This window comes from Phalaenopsis equestris, unplaced genomic scaffold (assembly GCF_001263595.1).
Source record: "Phalaenopsis equestris unplaced genomic scaffold, ASM126359v1 Scaffold000002, whole genome shotgun sequence".
In the NCBI taxonomy this organism is placed as follows: Eukaryota; Viridiplantae; Streptophyta; class Magnoliopsida; order Asparagales; family Orchidaceae; genus Phalaenopsis; species Phalaenopsis equestris.
Window position 1 is genome coordinate 52,721,918 of NW_018164444.1, and position 22,071 is coordinate 52,743,988.

General features: G+C 34.9%; 1 protein-coding gene across 1 annotated transcript; it reads left to right on the forward strand.

Annotated features, from left to right (window-relative positions):
• Positions 1-1,027: 1,027 nt before the first annotated feature.
• Positions 1,028-6,300, forward strand: LOC110036666 (NAC domain-containing protein 105-like). Its single transcript, XM_020741167.1, has 3 exons — positions 1,028-1,190; positions 1,281-1,552; positions 5,696-6,300. The coding sequence occupies exons 1-3, from the start codon at positions 1,028-1,030 to the stop codon at positions 6,272-6,274; spliced, it is 1,014 nt and encodes a 337-aa protein (XP_020596826.1). The 3' UTR covers positions 6,275-6,300.
• Positions 6,301-22,071: the final 15,771 nt, after the last annotated feature.

The following is a 22,071-nucleotide window of genomic DNA, read 5'->3' on the forward strand; positions in this document are numbered from 1 at the left end:
ATTTTCATCCATATAAAATAACGATTCATTATAATTTTATAGAATAGTTATTCATCACAAAATACAAAAAAGGGTGTGGGGATAGGGCTGTCAAAACGGTTCATTGTTCGCGAACAACTCGTGCTCGTGTTCGGCTCATTAATTTCGTTCGATAAGTTAACGAGCCGAACACGAACTAAGATTTGTTCGTTTGTGTTCAGCTCGTTTTGGCTCGAAATACTACTCATCAAGTTTATATATATATATATATTAAAAAAATCTAATTGACTACAAGGCTACAAAGATTTATAATCAATTAAAATATTGATTAAGAAAATAGAATAAAAAATTTTAAATTAGATTCATTAGATTCTAAATTAGATTCAACTGATGTTTTAATATAAATAATAATTTTTAAATCTTGCTCAAATAATTATTGTCTTATGGCTATATTATTAGGGTTGTTAAAATGACTTTTTGTTCGTGAACAATTTGTGACAAACACATTTTTTTAGCTTGAAATATAAACGAGCCGAACATGAGCGAGCACATGTTTGGCTCGTTTACACCCCTATGTGGGGATTCCAAGTATTAACATCATAAATAATTCAATCAAGTAGAATTGATTGTTATGTATGTAAATCTTCCTATTTTCTATATTCTTTGAATTATTATTTGTAGACTAATCGAGCACATGCACGGACTTGAAGAATCATTACACCATCCACCTTCAGAGACAGCATCATTAGCAGGAACTGCACACCTTGTCCCTAACTCTTGTTCAGACCTGCGCAGCAGCAAAAATAGCTCGAGCTTAGAAGCTCCTAAGATGCCATTAATTTTTGTCAAAATTTGAATAAAGGAATTCCTATAATAATATTATGAATTGTCACTTATACATCCTTATAATCTTTTAATTCAGAAAACCATATTATTGCTTTCATATAACTTGCTTTGAGTTCTTTTGAATTTCCCAGTATAAAAACAAGATCTTTAAAATGAGAAATTTTATGAATTTATTCTACTGATGAACTTGGTGCAGTCCAATATGGATTCCATAGAATCGTGTGTTCCTCCTGGCTTTCGTTTTCATCCAACGGAGGAGGAGCTGGTTGGCTACTACCTCAAAAAGAAGGTGGCCTCTCAAAAGATTGACCTTGATGTCATCAGAGACGTTGATCTTTACAGAATTGAGCCATGGGATCTCCAAGGTTTCAATTTACTTATAATGTTTTAAATATTTCAATGAAACGTGCATGTATTCTTAGTTATCATATTTATGGTTTATCTGAACTTATCAGACTGTTGCCGTATTGGTTATGAGGAGCAAACGGAGTGGTATTTTTTCAGCCACAAGGACAAGAAGTATCCGACAGGCACAAGAACTAACAGAGCAACAATGGCGGGATTTTGGAAGGCAACGGGGAGGGATAAGGCTGTTCATGATAAGAAGATGCTCATAGGAATGAGGAAAACACTAGTGTTTTACAAGGGAAGAGCGCCTAATGGACAGAAGTCAGACTGGATTATGCATGAATACAGGCTTGAGACTGAAGAGAATGGGCAGGCTCAGGTACTTAGAAGCTTCATTGTCACCCCTCCTTTCTTTTTTCCTCTTGTTTTTAAAGTAAAATATATTATTATAATTTATATTTGGTATTTGTTTTTTAGTTTTTAAAAATTATTTAATGCTAATTAGGAGGCATTAAAACATATAAATTTAAATATTCGCTTGCACGCTACATGATTGCAAAAGTCATGATTGTAGGTTGATGATCTAAAGCATATAGTTTAAGTGTGAATGGAGACTTGGACTAGTGGTTCATAACTTTGCTTATATTTTTTAAAGTTAAGTGTTAGTTTGAACCCTTATTCATTCATTTAGTTTTTATATATTGAAAACAATTTAAGAGTATTGTCCATTATTTCCTATATCTAAAAAGTTATCCCCTTCAATATTTGTTTGTGTAATGGACTTTGTGCCTCCTTAATATATTATCTATGAAATAGATTTATATTTAGAAAAAAATATATTCAACAAATAATAAACCATTTCTCGAACTTTTAGCTAGTCACTATTCTTCGAAATAAGAATGATATTTATGTTGATTTGTAGCCAAGAGCTAGCTCAAGCTCATTAAGTTTCATGCTCTTTAATTAAAGGTTGATGTTCGAGGCTTCAATTTAGTCTATAAATTATGTAAATAGAATTTACTTAATTAAATGTATCAAATTAGATTGGTGATTAATTTTATGTCCATATATATATATATATTGAAATTAATCTCGTGTCCACATTATTTATAAGTGGCCTTATACCTTTAAAAAAGGTTTTCAAACAACATAACAATACTATTTTCTAACAGTTTGCTAATTGCATTGTAAAAATTGACATAAAATCCTCATCATAGCAAGATTCTTATGGAAAGGGACCGTTAATTTAACTTCAATTTCCTTATTTTCATAAATAGTCAATGCTTCTCATACTTAGAAAGCCAACATACTTTTTATATATTTATTAATCATATTATTAAACCATTTGAGATTAAAACATAATTCCCTTGTGAAAATGAAATTGAAGTTAAGTTCTTATGGTTGTAGTACTGATTCCCCTTAAGTTTATAGTTTAAGTGATGTTCATTAATTAATTTATTCGATTCAACTGAAACCCTCTAGTTTTCCAAACACCTAGTAATATATATTGAAAGCAATTGTTTGTTGGAACCCAATGATTAACATATTTCTTTTCTTACAGTAATCTTGGTGACCTACCATAATATCAAGAAAGGCATAAGGAAAGTAGCACTAGTATTAGTCTCAAACTATTAAATATGGAAGATTAAATTTTAGATTTATCAAGTTAAAACATAAGTATTATTTAAATAATCATTCTCATTGAAAATTTAATAATAAGTGGATTGCATAGTATCAAAAAACATTATGATCATTTGATCGATCATCAATCAAATGTAAAAAGATTTTACAAAACTGACTACTTGATCAATTCAATGATAAGATTTAGTAATCTTAATGCATATTGGGCTTCAAAAACCTCCTTCCATTGCTAACTTTATAACACATTATTCTTAAGCCTTTATCCTAGCTAGACCTATACTCGGGTTTTATTTGACAGTGGTAATATTCTTTCAAATATTGCAAGTCATTCTCCTTCTTAGTTGTAAAGGTTTATATTATGCATTCTATTGTGTTTTCATTGTTGAGCCACTAACTAATTTTAATTGCTCATTTGCCTTTTTTTTGCAAAGTGAGTCTTGGACAGTCTACCATAAATATTGTCTATGCCAATATACCCATTATCCACTAAGGTGATTATGACCTAAGCTCTTGTGAATGTCTTCACTAGTTTATTTTATTTAACCATATTGAATGAAATTGCCTCAATATAGTATGACATCTTTAAGTGGTATCAATAACTTCTTTATCAATTTTGATCTCTTTTGTTAGAATTTAGCGAGCTTATTGAATTAGGAGCTTGTTCCTTAATAGAATTCATAATCTTATTAAGGTTTTCTCTCATAAGAATAATATATTATTCATATTTTTTCTTCACCTCTAGAAGTGAACTCCTTCATTTAATTCTAAATTTGAAACCTAATATCTCATGTACATTAGTTTATCTTTTCCTGGACTCCTTTTCAATTTTAAGTATAATTTTTTTGTTTCTTAAAAATTTAATTCGATCTTTGGTAAAATCATAATCTTAGATGATTGCTAATTTATTGGCTAGCCCTTAGCGTTTTGATTAAGAAGAATGTGACAAGTATATTTCAGTAAACTATATGAACCTCTATTAAGGAAGATGGCTCTTGGCAAGTCGATATTCTATTAAAAGGCATTTAAAATTAGTTTTTTATTTTAACTCAGTCAATCAACTCATTTAATCTCAATTATTCTCATTATACAAATTGCCTCATTTTGCTTTAAATCCCTCATTATCTTATGGATTCATCCTTCTATTAACCCTATTTTTATAGTGTAACTTATCATCTTTATGATTATCCTAAATGATTGAAGCTTGATACTTAACCTACCAATAACTTTATTAGAATCAAGTTATATTTAACTCTATGACTCGGGCTTAGCGAAGTGGTTCATAACCCTATTTTTGCGCTTGTTGCCTCTCTTTGTAGCCAAAATTTGGACTTTTTTAGATATATATCATCTGGGAATAGTATACCTTAAAAATTCAATTTGACTCCATTTTTTGCCATTTCTTCAGTTTTACCTTTTGGAATTTATTTTTGAACTACGTGTTAAATTTATTATTTCCTCATTTTCGTGTCTTCCTCCATGACAAGCTACTTTAAGGAAATCTGTCCTGCGAGGGAAATTTTCTCTTCATATTGTTCCTCTCTCTCTCTCTCTCTCTCCTTATTTAAAAGGTTTATTTTTTATGGCATCAAAATTAAATATAAGTTTAAGAAATAATTTCTTTAATTGTGGAGTATGATTGTAACTTTTTGGTGAGCTTACAACTCATAAATTTAGCTAGCTTTTACCATACTATCTAAGAGAATTATTGGATATAATATTGTTAAGACATAATGTTTTATATGTTGTTTTGCTATCATTTTAGTTGGAGAAGTTATTTGTTACCTTTAAATTTTTTATAACTAACTCTTTAATATTATATAATACATATAAAATCTAAACCCTCTTAAACAAAAAAAAAAAAAAACTCTCAAAATAATTAATAATAGTTATATTTTCATTTAATAATCATATTTATAATCATTTTAAAAAATGTTACCAGAGACAAGTTATAAGTTTAAATACGTGCCAACTTTTAATTTGTTATTTCCTCACCCTTCCACATAATTAAGTTTCATCTTACACTGCTGCTACAGTAAATTGATAGATAATATCACTTTAGATTATGAACCTTTTAAAAAAGGGAGCTTTACGGAAAACCAAATGTTGGTTTTACATGAGCTTCTTTTGTTTATGTGGGAACAAAGATAGCGTCAAACATTCCCCACAGCTTTATCTTAGAAAATTTCATAGGTGAGAGCGCATGCCACTTTTATAAAGGTGTTCCATCCATGCCATTCCTTTTATGTCTCTGATGTTGATCATTTAGTCAAAATCTTAGCTCATCCATCCTTTTCATGTTTTAGCAAAAACAAAAAATAATAAAAATATATATGTTTATTAAACCCGCAACCAAACTTTGGTCACTTATGTTTAAGGGTTTCGGAAACAATAACAATATTGCTTACGTGTGTGCATGTCCGGACAACAAATCAGATTCGTGGAGGCCACCATGCATTTTGTTTTCTACGAACCGGATCCGTTGTGCGTATGTAATATTTTCTCCTCAACAAATGTATATTGTTGAAAGATTAAGGCAGAATGAACAGTCACGAGTTGGTATAACATGGAACTACAGCATGTGGATATACATTAATTCATACATTGAGCAAGTTGCAAATTTTGCATAGATCCTTACTCCAGTCCTCAACAAAATTCACTCAGAAAATTAAATTACCCCATTTGAAAGAAAATTGATGAAAAAAACTTAGACCATTGACAGATAAATATCAAATAAATTCATTTACATGGAGAAGTAGATATTATATGGGAATTAAGACTAAAAATTCATTAACGATAACTTAAAATATTTAGATAAATACCCCTAATGGATTTTTTATGCCTTTAAATTTTATTCTTTTGCTCCAACGGATCTTCTTTCCAGGAAGAAGGTTGGGTCGTCTGCCGAGCATTCAAAAAGCGCACCAACGGCCAAACAAAAAGCTTCATTGCCCACTGGGACTCCAACTACAACATCTTCCCCAACCCCAACACCAGACTCCACACAACCTTCATCGATCAACATCCCAACATTTCTAATCCCCATCATCTAAATCCCAAAGATTTCTTCTTAAATCAGGAAATGGTACTCCCAGGCGGACTAACAAAGCTGCTTCAGTGCCCCAACGCCTTCCTCCAACTTCCACACCTCGAGAGCCCTCATCCCTTTCCGCTCATAAAAACTTCTTGCAGCAGTTCTGTTTCTGTTAATGCCGGTTCGGTGCATGAGAAGGAGGGGGACAGAGAGGGAAGTTGCGCCGGCGATCAGAGAGTCACTGATTGGCGAGCGCTGGACAAGTTCGTGGCGTCGCAGCTGAGTCGAGAGGATGGTTTTGTTGGAGATTGTGAGGCGGGAGAGAATGGTTCGGAGATGGCGTTCCTATTGGTTGATGATGGGGGAGAGGAGGAAGGGAGGATGAAGGAGAGTTGTGTTGGTGATGTTGGATTCTGCGTGTTCGAGTAGTAGAGTTGCAGGAGCAGGTGATGCAAGAAGAGGTTTTTTTTTTCTTGGTTGAATTTCTTTTTTAATGTTTGTGGTTGGTTGTTGTAATTGGGTTATTTTCCTGTTGAGTGAGAAAGAATTGAATGAGCTCTTGTTGAAGCTGATTTCAGAGAAGATATATATAATTGTACTTTGCGTGAAAATTGGTCATGAATTTTATGGATAGTTTCATGTTCATTATCTGTATTATAATATTGTAGCTGTTGCATGAGCTCTTCTTATTAATAGAAGTAACCTAATTAATGGCCTCAGTAGCCAATTTAGAAGTGAGTATTTGGTAACCATTACAGTCAGTATAAAGAGGAATCACTCTCTTTTTTGAGGAGATACAGACTGTTTGTATAAATTAGAGGGGGGCTACGAGAGCGAATAATAAAATGATATTTCAATAGAGATAAAATTAATATTTCAAGAGGGTCAAAATGCTAAATTGTTCTCTCAAATAAGTAAAAATCTGAATTTGAAGAGGTGGCAATTGCCTTCTTGGACTCTTTCTGAGTCCGCCTCTGATTATTAGTAAGTAAATCAATCTAAAGTAGTGTGATATACAGTATGTAATAGGAAGATTTGATGACATACCACTAAATTCTTATGTATTTACATAGCTATCGCCTAAACTTCAATTTTTACATATGTGAGCTTACATTTACATGAAAGATGGGTGTATTTTTTTCTAATAGTTGAAATTGGCATGGTATTTGCTACGTGATAAGAAAGATTTGGGTGCATGTTATAGATATAAAAAATAAAATTTGGGTGCTAGATATGTAAATAACTAGGTATTGAATGATATGTATGTTCATGCCCCTATACAATATATCCAGGATACTGACATGTGCATGAGGCACATGTCAACATATCATGCACATATATAATTTTAAATGCTTATTTCTAAATATATTAATGAATAATTAACTATTTACTAAACTATATAATTATTAATAAAATTTCTTTAACTAATTTTTAATCAAGCAATACTAGTTTTCAAGAATTAATGATTAAATAGTTATTTATTAAATGAATTAGTAATTAATTAAATTTAAATATGAAATTTAATTTTTTATTAATCAGTTATAAATTGTTACGCATAAATTTATATCATTATAATTAGCTTGGTACTACTTTCATTAATTACTAATTTTTAATCAATTAAACTAATTAAAATTAGGATGATTTACTTACATACCACTTAATTCTTATATATTTACACTTACCAAAATTTCAAGTTTTGCATAAAAAGGAATGCTTCACTTTTTAAAAATAAAAATGATGAAATTTTTCGTGTGATATGAAAGATATATGTGATATAAATGTAAGAAAGTTAAATTTAGGTGGCAGATATGTAAATTCATAGGAATTGAATGGTCAGTGTGCAAATGCCCCTTATTCTCGCTTCCATTTCTTTCGCCCTGTACCACTTCTAGGGGTCATGCTCAACTCGTGTTCGGCTCGTTTATATTTCGAGCTCAAAAAGTGTGTTCGTGTTCGGCTCGTTTGCTTAACGAGCCGAACACGAGCTATTCACGAACAAATAATCCTTTTAACAATCCTAATCATGTAGTCATAAGACATAAGAAAATAAAAGTTTGAGCAATATTTAAAAATTATTATTTATATTAAAACATCATTTCAATCTAATTTAATAATTTTTATTCTATTTTTTTAATCAATATTTAAATAGATTATAAATCTTTGTAGCCTTGTAGTCAATTAGATTTTTTAAAATACTATATATATATATATAAACTTGATGAGTAGTATTTCGAGCCAAAACGAGCCGAACACGAACGAACACACGAGCTTCTTGACGAGTAGAACGCGAGCTGTTCGCGAACAACGAGCCATTTTGACAGCCCTAACCACTTCGTCTACGTTCATCCTCCTCACTCCTCAGGAGAACGATACAATAGCGGTACAGTCGCAACTGGAGCTAGTTAAGCAGGCAACGATGGGGTACCAAGATCTTCGAAACTCTCGCATAACTCACCTTTCTACTCCGCTCTTACCCCAATAACCCTCGTCTTTCTCTTCATCCTCTCACCCCCCCTTCGCGCGCTTCAGCTGCTTCATGTCCCATAAATCCACCTTCCAACGGGATTTACTGAATCCGAGATTTAGTGCAAAACGGAGGCGAAACGGGATTCAAGTTCTTGTAGGATTTTAATTTGTCATTTTTTTTCTGTTTGGCAGGATTTAAATCCTCTGCTACCATACAGTCCCGTATTGTTTATTTTTAAGTTTGTTGACAACCATAAGTAACCATCCAGTTCTGGCAAATCTTATCTTCCCAGGTGATTTCATGAAGTCTACACCAAACTCGAGTTGCTATCTTCTATGCCTTTTGAATCACAATGGAGCAAATCTTCATTATAATGATACTCTTTCTCATTAAGAAGAATATTTTGTATTCTTTTGTATTCCTTATTTTGTCTCCTTTTCTTGTTTATAAATAGGTTTTGGTATATGTTGTATATTAATTACAGAACATATATCAATTTATCTCATTTTTTGTTATTTTTTCTATCCATTATTCTAGTGCTTTTTCAAGAGGCTTATGGATCTCATCTATGATCAGAGATGATCTGCTAATCATTTTTCTGCAGCAAGGTAATAATAGTTTAATTCTGCTCTTGCAAGCTAAAGAATATGGATCTACAACACCCAATTGTAGACATAAATTCCAAGAGGATTGTGAAATATCAATGTGGTTGCAGAACTGAATTCTTGTTGCAGGATATCTCAAGAGCTTAGTTGAGTGCCTCCATCCAGCAATTTTGTTGCAAAAGAACAACTTGATTAATGTTTGCCATTAAAATTGGTCAGTTTATTGAGCCCGTTTGGCTAATATGCACCATTATGCTTTCACTACGTTTTGTAAGATTGAAATTCATGGTTAAAGATGGATTGCGTTATCTTTTCTTCTCGGGGAAAAGGATGGAAGCTTTCATGCAGCTGTAAGCTAATTCTTAAATTGCTGCTATGATATCTTTCAATTTTTGCTTTCTGATTTTGATTAACTTTAGGACAAGAGGTGCTCAAGTACTTTGTACTCATGATTGCCCAAATTAATAGATATAAGATAGACATGCCAACACATATGATTATTAGATAGCCATAACCAACACATGGAAGGAAGAATATGTTACTTGATTTGATAGGTGACCTATTTCCGGAGTAGATATTCAGTGGTTGTCACATACTTGTGAGTGGCAAAAGTTATATGAAAATGTTATAGAAACTTTGGATGCTTAACAGCCTCCATGAGAGCATAGTGTTCTTGGGTCACTCGTTGTTCTATTTTGTCTCTTTCTCACTCTGATAGAGAGGTAACACCTCTCAGCCTTCTTGTTTTTTATGCTTACGGAGAATGATCATAGAGTGTGAAACTCACCTGATCCATTTCAGCACGTCCAAGAGGATTGAGCTGAGACCTATTCTCCCTTCTTATTGAATCAAAATTTGTTCGGAGACATCAATGGGCTCAAATGTACGCATTCCTCTCAATGTATTTCGAACTACTAGGTCTTAATGGCAAGTTCTGATCTTCATGTTGTATCAATGTCCCTAATCCTATTTTCCCTGCTCAAGCAAACTCCCTAGACCAGTTCAGGCTTAATTAAATCACTTTGGTCGAGTACTTAACATTTGAATTGCCCCTTATGCTGTTGTCTGTATCACTAATGGATCTACATATATATATATATATATATATATATATATATAAGAATAATAAAAAACCTCTGTATATTGTGTATAGTTAGCAGACTTTTTTTGTCCCAAGGGGGGCGGGGTCAAACCTTTTTAAATGAAGAGAAAAGAAATTTTTTGTTTCGAGATGTTGGGCGAGCCAGAAATCGGGCCCACCGGCTTCTGGTGTTTCCTGCGGGCCCAGGAAGCATGCCATTGGGCAAGCCTGCCGACTTTCGTTGCTCCTTGCGGGCCTAGGCTAGATGCGAACCGACGGGAGATGGGCCGACACAGGAACCTAGACCGATGTTGGGAGCCCGACCGTGGGAGCTTCCGAACCACATGATTTGGGCGAGAATAGTGAATTTTGAACAAAGTTTCTCATAAATGGAGCAGGCTTGGCAGCCCAAATGATGGAGTTTAAGTAGATTTTTCTTCTTTTTTTAATACAATTATTTTTAATGCTTTGCTTCCTCTTAAGCTTTAAATAGAGGTCACGGATGAGGGAAATAATCACAAGTGAGCAGAATGAGGAGGAGAAAAAAAGGAAGAGTGGAATTTCATTGATTCGTTGGTGGCCAATCAACGTCCTAAAAGAAGAAAGTCTTCTATGTTCTGCGTAACAGGATCAACAAGATTTTCTTTCTAGTTGCGGTGCAAAAGAAAGTCGCCCTCGTCCTGCATAGCAAACTATCAACGGGATCTTCTTTGATATTGCGCTGCAGAAGAAATATGTCCCCTTCTCGTGTATTAGACGATCAACAGGATCTTCTTTTGTGTTGCAGCGCGAAAGAAAGTCATTCTCGTCTTGCATAGCAAATGATCAACGAGATCTCACTCTATGTTGCGGCCCAGAGAAAAGTCGTCATGTCCTGCGTAGTAGGTGATCGAAGGGATCCTCTTTCTTGTTGCAGTGCAAAGAAAGATATTCCCATCCTCCGTAGCAGACAATCAGCGGGACGTGCTTTTGTGTTTCAACGCAAAGAAAATTCATCCTCATCATGCATAACAAACGATCAACAAGTTCTTTTTTTTATATTGTTGTTGCGCATTCCAGTAGATATGGAAAAATGCTACAGTTTTTTCGCCACACTTTGAGATTTAGATTTTCATAATTCTGTGGTGGCAATATCTGAAGACCCCCTGAAGATTAGCAGAAGTATTGGAATTTATGGGATGCAATGCCGACTCCACTCAAAGTTAAGCTGATTTGTTGTAGCCCTTGTACAAGTATTTGTTGGTCTTTGTTGCCTTTTATTGCCTGATGTGACATTTGTACACGATGATGATGCTTCAGTCAGTACATTTTTTTTTCAGCTCGATGCAATAAAAATTTGGGCGTTGCTTCTGAGGTTGTACTGTTGAGTCGACATTTTCTTAGGCTTATGTCGTATGAGGTTTTGTGGCTTCTTAATCATGTGAAAGTCTGCAATCAAAGTTAGCACATGCATTTTATATAAAAAAGAATCACGCATCTTTTGAGGCTCGTGTCTTCTTATGTTTATGTCTTATATGGGCTTAAAATGAACTTATGTCTTCTAAGACTCGTAGTCTCCTGAGATTTTTGATGTAACTGTGCATTTTAAGGCTTGTAGTCTCTTAAATTTGATGTATATGCGACTTATGAAGTTTATAACTTTCTGAGGTGTTTCATGTACATTTTTCTTTAGAGGCTTTTAGCATTTTGAGGTGTTTGAGCGCAAACTTTGTCAACCACTTGCTATCATAAAGTCTTTCTAGTAAGAATTTTGTCTACTGCTAGCTTCCCATCTAGATTTGTCTTCTGGGCTTGTCTTCCAGGGGCATTGTAGCTTTCCATTTTGTCTTGTCTTCTGAGCTCGACTTCCAAGGGTATCGATTCTTCCCATCGAATCTTGTCTCTTGGGCTTGACTTCTAGGGGTATAGCTTCCCATCTAGTCCTGCCTCCTGGGCTAGACTTCCAGGGGTACCGAATCTTCCCATTGAATATTGTCTCTTTGGTTCAACTTCTAGGAGAATGGCAGCTTCCCATCAATTCTTGTCTCTTGGGCTCGACTTCCAGGGCTACCAAATCTTCTCATCGAATCTTGCCTCTTGGGCTTGACTTTCAGGGGATGGTAGCTTCCCATCTAGTCTGCCTCATGGGCTTGAATTTCAGGGGGTGTTGAATCTTCCCATCAAATCTTTCCTCTTATTCTTGATTTCTAGGGGCATTGTAGCTTCTCATCGAGTCTTGCATTTTGTGCTCGACTTCCAGGAGCACCAGTGGAGACCTTTTCTGCCACTATGATTGTTCGAATTTTCTCAGACTGTTATTTGAAGTGTGTCTATCTGATAGCTATAGTCTATGTTGAAGCAGAGTTGAAAAGGAGAATCCACTCATCTTGGGTTGTATAGACGGAAATGCTCGACTCATTAACCCGTAACGGACAAAGTCAAATGAAATTCATTTAGGATAGTTGAACTATCCTAAGTTATTGGTCGAAGCTTTTTCTTAACGGTCTTAACCTGTAATGGAAGAGGTTAAAGGAAATCAACCAACGATATTTGACCTATCTGAAGCTGTTAATCAAAGCTTCTGCTTGAGGACTGTAGCCCGTGATGAAAGAGGTCGAATTGAGTCCTCTTGGGATCGATTAAGCCGAGAATGAGGGGTTAGAGATTGTCTGTGTTACTCGAGATTGGGGAGTAGGTCGCAATGGATCAAATGTTTTCTTGGAAAATTGTTGCAGCCCTACGTAAAAAAAGTGTCTAACAACTTGTTAATTGTAGTTTTTGAATTTTTTGCTTCCTAGCAGAGGCATTTTCCACACAAACTTTTTAAACAACCCATGTATCAAGTCATGAAGAGATTAATTTCGTGATATGGTTGAAGAGGAACTCCAATATGGTGAGGGGGCTGACGAGGCGTTATTTGCGATGAAGATTGCCCCCGGATAGGAGCGATTTTCAAAGACTTATTGTTTGACCAAAATGTGAGATGACTACCCTACCACAGTGGTGCCCGAGATGTTAACGTGAATGCACTTCCGAGATTGCAATGAAGGTTGCCCCCAGCCTAGAAGTTGTGAAAGATTGTGTTTGAATAGGATGCTAGAAGACAACCATACTACAATCATGTACGGGACGTTGATGTGAACGACTTTTTGAGACTACAGTGAAGGTTGCCCCCCACATCGATGAATGTTTCATAGATTATCTTCAATATACAAAGAAGTTCCTTCGCCAGTTGGATGATGTACATCATGGGAAATGAAGTAGGGGCTTGATGTTTTAGAGTTGAAGAAAGTGTCAAACGGTGCATTGTTTCCCACAGACGGTGTCAAACTGATGTGTGCAAGAAGATTTGTTGCGGTGGAGTAATGCATTATCGTTTTATCACTGCACGAGAATTCAACACACACTCAGATGAAAGAAAAAAATCAGTAGAGACACCAAAAATTTTTACGTGGAAAACCCGTAAAGGGAAAATCCACGGGGTCGGGTCTAGCTTAAGAGTTCCACTATAAAATGTTGACTACAAATATAACCACTTATATTACAGGCGGAAAAAGGTTACAATGTTTTCCGAGTTACAACGTTGACGTGCGCATGAACTTGTTGTAAGATGTGGGCGGCGATCGATGATGATCAACGACATCCTGTGAGTGGTGGTCGGCAGCAATCAGCAACTGGTGGTCAACGACGGTCAGTTATGAGAAGTTGTTGGGTTTCAGCTCCTTCTTTAAGCTTTAAGCTCTTTCTCAGGGGTCAAGCTCTCTTCTTTTTTTCATGAGAAAGGTGGGGTTTTATTTATAGAGTTTCAGGTGCAATTAATGCAGAAATATGAACCAATTTGATCGAACGGTCTAGAGAGTTTCTTTTGATAAGACGATATTTTATGAACATTTGAGTGACTTAACGATGTCGGAATTGAGAGATTTTGGGCTCGTTGGATTTGTCTTATTGAGACTTTTGATTTGACTATAGGCTCGTCAGATTCAGCATTCATTTGACCTCCTAAATATGTTTGGAAAGCTTGATTTGACTCAGATTGGACCAATTTAGTATCATTGGGCCAATCTCATTGAACCAGTCAATTTGATTGACTTTTTGTACCATTGGAACCAGTCAGTTTGATTGACTTCGTTGAAATCAGAGCTCTGAATGACTTTTTGTCAATATTTGAACATTTTTTACTCAAAAGACTGTCTTGAGGTCTGTTTTAGATGATGAAAATTCCTTAATGGCATATCAATCTCCATTAAAAGCAACCATGATCGTGTAGTGTTTCATGACATTATAATATCTTATTCACATGTATTTTTTTAAGATGGTGGCTATTAAAATCAAGCTTTATCAAATTCAAGTTTTCTAACTGTCATGCTTAAACACTAACAGACAGATGGTTATTTAATGTTGTGGAATCCCAGAATCACATGTATGCTACATATATCCTTTATAGCACAAATAGATCATCTCGCTCAGATTCAATCCTTAACGCAACATTTTTTAGGAGACTCGAGTTTTCTTTTTCATCAGATCTCCAATTTACTTTCTATTCCAGCTCACGGGTACCCAATGTTCCAAACCCAAATGAATTAGCATTTTTTTAAGGTAGTTTCACACCGTAAGGTGCTCTTCACATTCTCCCGCAATCTCCAATCGATCCACAACTTATTTCTTTTTATGACGATCAAAATTCTCTAGGGAATCTTCTAAAATTTATGCTACGAGAGCTCATAAAACCAACATTTTTATCAATGAGACTGCTACATTAGAAGATGTTCCCCTAAAGATGTAGATTATTTGATGAAACCATCACTGAAATGACATAATAGTTGAACGAAAAAGCATTATGAAAAGAACCCTTATTTAACTCAAGCTTCTATTAATATCATGGGTAGTAGCAGTTACTTCAAGTCGAAAACCGACTATGATTAGCCTGACTTGTTTGAATTGCTGATTTTTTCTCTTTTGTCTAAGTCTCCCCACTTTTATATTTTCATTTTGTAATGAAAATATTTACTTTTTTTCTCTTTGAAAAAATTGATTCATGTATATGAAAAATATGTCAGCATGAATTTCAAGACAGATAGACTGCTCGAGAAGAAGATATGACCGATCAGACGTCACTCGTAGACAACCATCTGATTTGGACATTGGTGAATGAAGCACCTTATTTGATCAATTGACAGAGTGTGTCAGGGACTCTCTCACAAGGCGGTAATTGGTCATCAGGACGATCGACAAGAAGTATTTTCTTGGGTTAGATGTCGACGGATCCAAGGTTTAGTTGGCTGTCGGTGAGCTTCATGTCCATTGAATCAGTCTTTTAATTTTATTATATGCAAATATCCCTATAAATTATCAAAAAGTCCCACTGACAGACTGCTCGAGAAGAAGATATGACCGATCAGAAGTCACTCGTAGACAACCATCTGATTTGGACATTGGTGAATGAAGCACCTTATTTGATCAATTGACAGAGTGTGTCAGGGACTCTCTCACAAGGCGGTAATTGGTCATCAGGATGATCGACAAGAAGTATCCTCTTGGGTTAGATGTCGACGGATCCAAGGTTTAGTTGGCTGTCAGTGAGCTTCATGTCCATCGAATCAGTCTTTTAATTTTATTATATGCAAATATCCTTATAAATTACCAAAAAGTCCCGCTGACAAATCAATTGTGAGAGAACTAATGTGTACTTTTGTAATGTCGGGACCTATGTCAATAAATAAAAGATCCATGTCATGAATAAAAGGGAACATTGACTTTTTCTGTTCCTTAGTATACTCTCTCTCTCTCTCTCTCTCTTTCCTATAGAAAGCTAGAAACCTTGGCGTGTTTCCAGACATTTCTGGATTCAACGTTATTTAAACCCTTATGGAGGAGAGGAACCGACCAGCGTGGACTGAGGAGACAGTCGAAGAATGCTTTCTCTCTACATGTCTCAAGAGTTAAACCCCCGAAGAAGTTTAAAATGTCAGTCTTAGAATCATATAATGGATGATCGGATCCCAATGACAACTTGTTGGTTTTTTTTTTTTGAAAATAATTTAATTTAATTTTAATTTTGAAAAAAAGGAAATTTTTAATTTTGAAAAATGAGACCGAACAAGTATCATATATTCAATAGTTTAAATAATATCCTCACCGGCCTTCCCTATTCCTCTGCATTGAAGACCATTCTTTGTTGATCAAAGTCACGTCTCAGCTTCAACCGCCGTCACCTCATACCTCTCTGGGGAACCACAGTATCCACGACAACCTGAACGGACAAACTCTCTCTCTTTCTCTCCAAGCAGGAACATTCACCTCTGACGGGTGTCATGTATGACGATCGTCAAGACGACCTCTAGCCTACCCCGTAGCCCTCTTCTGAGACTAGTCTGCGGGTAAACTAGAAGAACCAACTCGTCCCTCACGATCACCGGTCCCTAACTTAGGCATAACTCTCTTCCCGCTCATCCCCTCTGCAGAAGCTTCACCCACCGGCTTTCACTTTATGTCTGACTTATGAGCATTTGCCCGCATATTACTCGTGGCTTTGAGGAGGGCGTTTTTATCGACATACAATGCTCCTTCACCAGCATCACGACAAACACGAAGATAAAAAGGCAGAAGACAAAGCATCAGAAGAAACGTAAATGACGCATACCTTCCTTGCCCCAAGGACTATTTATTGTGATCCAGGCTTGAAAATCCAACCGAGTACATTATTACTCAATAATGTCATTTAGTTATTTTGTACCTCCAAAAAAGATTCTCTTATCTTTGTGTGCAGTGCAACTTTCAAGGAGTAAGAGAATCGATGAACTAAATATGTATATGATAAATATGTCAGCACAAATCTCAAATAGATGGATGACTCAGAAGTAAAATATGATTGATCAAACGTAACTCATAGACGACCGTTTGATTTGGACAATGGAGAATGGAGCGCCTTGTTAGAGCGATCGATAGAGCATGCCAGTGGATCTCTCATAAGGTGATAATTGGTCATCACACCGATCGATAAGGAGTATTCTCTCAGATTAGATGTCGACGAAGCCAAGGCTCAGTAGGCGGTCGGTTAACTTCCTGTCAATCGAATCAATCTTCTAATTTTATTATATTGAAATATCTTTGTAAATTACCAAAAAGTCCCTGACAAATCAATGGTGAGGGGACTAATGTGTAATTTTGTAGTGTTGGGATCTTTGTCTATAAATAGGGGGTCCATGTCATGAATAAAGGAGGAAACTCTCTTTTACTATTCCTTACTATACTCTCTCTCTCTCTCTCTCTCTCTCTCTCTCTCTTTTGCTCACTCATAAAGAACGCTCTACACCTTGTGTGTGTTTTTTGGGAATTTTTTTATTCTAAAGTTCATATTTATGATCTTGAAATATTGTAGATGTGATTGTTTTTATTGAAATAATGTCCATCATAAATGAACCAAGCATACATAAAAGTTAATTGTTATTACATTCATCGAAAGTATGGTTATTTTGTTTGTTCGCCTTCAATTTATTGATTCTTTTGGGCAGTCATCTGATTCCTCCACCCAATCTCATCTTCACAAACTCTACAGCAAATTGAAATTTACATTTTCTATGCTTTCTTGATTTCACATGGTTGTTCCTAAAATTCCCTTTCTAGTGCCTATAAATAGGACTTATGAAAAGATTTTGAAATTACAAAGTATAAATTTAAGGTTCAAAAGTTTTAGTAGGATTTAACCCCTGGTGATAATGTAATAAAGCCTTAAATTATTTTGTAATTATTTTAATGATATAATAATTATGCAATTAATATCTCATAAAAATAAGAAATGTCCTATGAAATATGACTAATTCATATGAAATCACATGCATAAATTTAGATTTGAACATTTATGACCAACATGTCTTTTAAAGACGATATAGTTACACTTCGCTTTTCATCTACCGGAGAATTAATTCTCCATGAATTAAATTAATACAACAACAACAACGAGAAGCATTTATCCCACTAAGTGGGGTCAACTACATGAATTCTTTTTCTCCATTGCATTGCATCCTATTGTCTCCATTGCATCCTATTGAGTGTCATATTTTCATTTAATTATAATAAATTAAGATGATTTTTTATACAAAATGCTCAAGTCTTTCTATGTCTATCTCTTTCTTAACATAAGTTGAATCTAAAACATCTACTATCCTAATCGGATCATTAGATGGTCGGCGTAGATGGTCGGCGTTTAATGGTGACCAAACCATCTAAGACGACTCTCTCTAATTTTATCCACCACTAGAGCTTCACCAACTCTATCATAGATATATTCATTTTGCATTTTGTCTCTAAGTGTCAAGCCACTCATCCACCTAAGCATTCTCATCTCAACAACACTTAACTTTGTTTTATGTTTCTCTTTCAAAGGCCAACATTTTGCGTCATAGAGCAGTGCAGATCTCACTACCATCTTATAAATTTTTCCTCTCAGTCTAAGCGGAACTTTTTTATCACACAATTGACTCGATATATTCCTCCACTTAAAGCAACAACTTGAATTCTACTAATAACATTTTCATCTATATCACTATCACTTCGAACAATTGACCTGAGATATTTAAACCATTCACACCTATTAATGATTTGATCAACCATAGTTGCAACTCTGCCACTAGAGCTACTACTAGTAAAACTACATTCCATGTATTTGATTTTAGTTCTACTCAAATGATGGTCTTTAGTCTCCAATATAGACTTCCATAATTCAAGTTTTTTCTGAACTCTTTCTCTAGTCTTATCCACAAGAAGGATATCATCAGCCAAAAGCATACACCAAGGTATATCCTCTTGTAAATGTCCAGTAAGAGCATCAATAACTAAAGTAAAAATTATGGGCTTAAAACCAATCTCTACTGTAATCCAACTAAAATAGGAAAATATTCCTCCTTCTGTTTGAACACAAGTAACAACTCTAGTATGCATATCCTTAATGACTTGAATACAAGTCATATCAATACCAAGTCATATCAATACCTTTCACATTTCTTTTCTTAGACTGTTTGAAGGATTTCTCTTAAAACCTTATCATAAGCTTTTTCTAAATCAATAAAAATCATATGCATGTCTTCCTTATTCCTCCATCAAACCTCTCAATAAATGTATAGCATCCATAGTAGACCTGCTCTGCATAAATCAAAGCTGATTATGAGAAATCTTTGTAATGTCTTAATCTATGTTCAATTATCCTCCCCCATAATTTTAAAGTTCGACACATCAATTTAATTTCTCTATAATTTGCAGACTTTTGTGCATCCCCTTTATTCTTAAAAAGGGGACCAAAATACACTTCTTCTATTCCTTAGACATCTTTTTAGTTTTTAAAATACTATTAAAGAGTTTAGTAAGCCAAAAAGCTCTCAAATCTCCTAAATATTTCTACACTCAGTTGGGATATCATCAGGTTCTACTGATTTTTCACCATTAATTTTTTTTAAAGTCTCGTCAACTTAATTTTAATATAAGAGAAAATTAGTATAACTAAAATATTATATAAGTAGAAATAAATTTTAGGAAATATTACTTGTTGTACAGTTGCATTAATCTATTACAAGCTATTTCAAACATTGTATAACGTCAATAAAAACACTCATAAATTAAAATATTGAATGTTGACAATTGGTTCATATCAAATATGAGGAGTCCATAATAATTGTGGAATTGATTGATAAACATAATACCAAGCATAAAATAAACAAAAATGATTGAAAATGTAATATATTTATTTATGTCCATTCGCCTCAGACCAATGACACCAAGTTTTGCTTCAAAAGAAAATATCTGAGTCAAATGTCACCATCTACTATATAATAATTAGTATATAATTTGAGATAAAAATAAGTTTGATTAACTTATGATCTCAATCATGTATATAAACATAAATGACAAATTGAGATGATATCCGGTTCAAAAAATTCATAAAGCATAAGAAGTATAAACATAATTCTACAATGCAAAATCAAATTTTCAACCATTTGATCATAATAAAAGGTGACATCAAATACAATAGCTGAATTTGAAACTAACGAAGTTAATTTAACAAATCTCAAGCAGTTTGATCGTCCTTCGACTGACTTTTTACAGTGATTCCTGTTCTCTCACCGAACAATTTTATGGGTGAATCGAGTTTACCCGAAATGGTTCACAATCGAATCGGCCGAACGAGGAAATTTAATCCGGTTCTTTAAACATTACTTGTGTATCCATATTAATCACATAATAAAAATCAAAATCTGGACAATTTTCATTATTCATACCAGCAACCATTACTCTAGAGCCACTTCAAGAGGTAATTACATGGCAATCAATAAATCCTTAAGAATGATGGAAGCTATCAGGCGGCTCTAACGAAGTTTGTGCAATTTACTGAATGGCTGCTATCGTTTTCTTCTATTTTATTGGTCTGGTTGTCAGAGATTTAATGCACGCAAGTTGTTTTCATTATTGATCTGATGGTGATTATGATGATTGGCGGTAGGAAAGGAGGAGGTGTATTATATTGGGATTATGATTGGCGCCCTAACTGATAGCTATTTGATACATAGAGGAAAAAAGAATAGAAGATGCTGCTGGATCTCAGACGTGGCTTATTTCTGGATTAGATATTATGTGGTTGTCATATACGTGGGAGATATAATCACAGACATGAATATGAGGCCATAGATATGACAATGATATCATGATACGGCATAGTTATAAATGTAGAACATAACACATCTTGGATTCACTAAACTATTAATATGAAAATTTTTACTTTGGTACACTGAAGTTATTATTGGATCAGACAGAATTTTCTACAGAAGCAAAACATTAGAACATATTTAATAATAATAAAATATTTTATCACACAAATATTTATATTGGGTAATGTAAATCATGAAAATCGATTCGAGAAATTTGAAGCAAAATTTTGAATAGAAGAATACTATTGGATCGAAATTTTTTCATGTAGGCATACCCAAGGAATAGAGTGTAAGGAACCGAGAGAGAGAGAGAAAGAGAGAGAGAAGAAGAAGCGAGACTGACATAGCGATTGCCCCTAGCAAGGCAAAGTGAGGATGTTCCTCGGGCTCTCAGACCTACTTTATATATTAAAAAGAATCGTTACAAAAGGAGAGAGAAATGCATAAATGGCTTCGCATCTACATGAAAATTTTTTTTCTTATTTATAGATCATAGGGGAGATCTAGTAAATTACACCAATGCTCGTGCGAGTTGAAAGTCATTATGCTTCTGAGTGTTACAAGTCATAAACCCCTCCAGGAGGGGGCAAATCTAAGAGCTCCCTCTAGGGCTAGAAAATCTAAGACTCCCTTCCGGGGCAAGCAAATCAAAGACTCCCCTCCTGTGGGAGCAAATGAAGGTTCCCTCCAGAGCAAGAAACTACCAATCTTCACTGCCAAGCATAAGAGAATCATGTCTCTAAACTCAGAACAGGTAAAAGCTTTGGAGGTGGTTCTTTACTCAATGGAGACAAGTTCTGCAAAGAGTACGAAACAAATCACCCCAAAATCGAGTCTCGTCAGTTACCCCGCGAAGGCAGCTTCAAGATCCACTTAAGTCGTGACGAAAGTTGAGGCCCGATCGAGACGATGAACTGATCGAGCAAACGAGGCACAGGCTTTGTAAGACCTTAGCCAAGTGATCAACGATCTACAATACATCAATACGGACCAATGTTTTCTCTAAAAATTTGAGTTATCAATCAACAAAAATATTCAACTATTGTAAGAAATAGCTTAGTAAAGGAAATCTGCAAAGACAAACATGAAAATGTTGTCTAAGAGATAAATAAGGCAAATAGCCAGTCAAAATCAATCATAACATCGACTGAGACCCAATCGAAAGTTTCAAGTGAACACTTTGGTGTCGGTGAAACAGAGCACTAAGAGACATCGAAATCAAGGGTAAGTATTACATTTGCATTTAAAGTCTCTAATTCTTATTGTAGCTTCAATATCAAGAATCAAGAGAGACTTGGGGGCATTTATGTATGTTCGGAAAATGCTAACGTGATAGAGATCAATCATTCGTCTCATTCGGTCGGCCACCCCAGCGGATCGACTGGGCTCATCGCCGG

Coding starts and splice junctions, on each gene's coding strand:
- LOC110036666 (XM_020741167.1), top strand. CDS start 1,028: ATGGATTCCATAGAATCGTGTGTTCCTCCTGGCTTTCGTTTTCATCCA. Junction 1,191..1,280: donor TGAGCCATGGGATCTCCAAG/GTTTCAATTTAC, acceptor TGAACTTATCAG/ACTGTTGCCGTATTGGTTAT. Junction 1,553..5,695: donor AAGAGAATGGGCAGGCTCAG/GTACTTAGAAGC, acceptor TCTTCTTTCCAG/GAAGAAGGTTGGGTCGTCTG.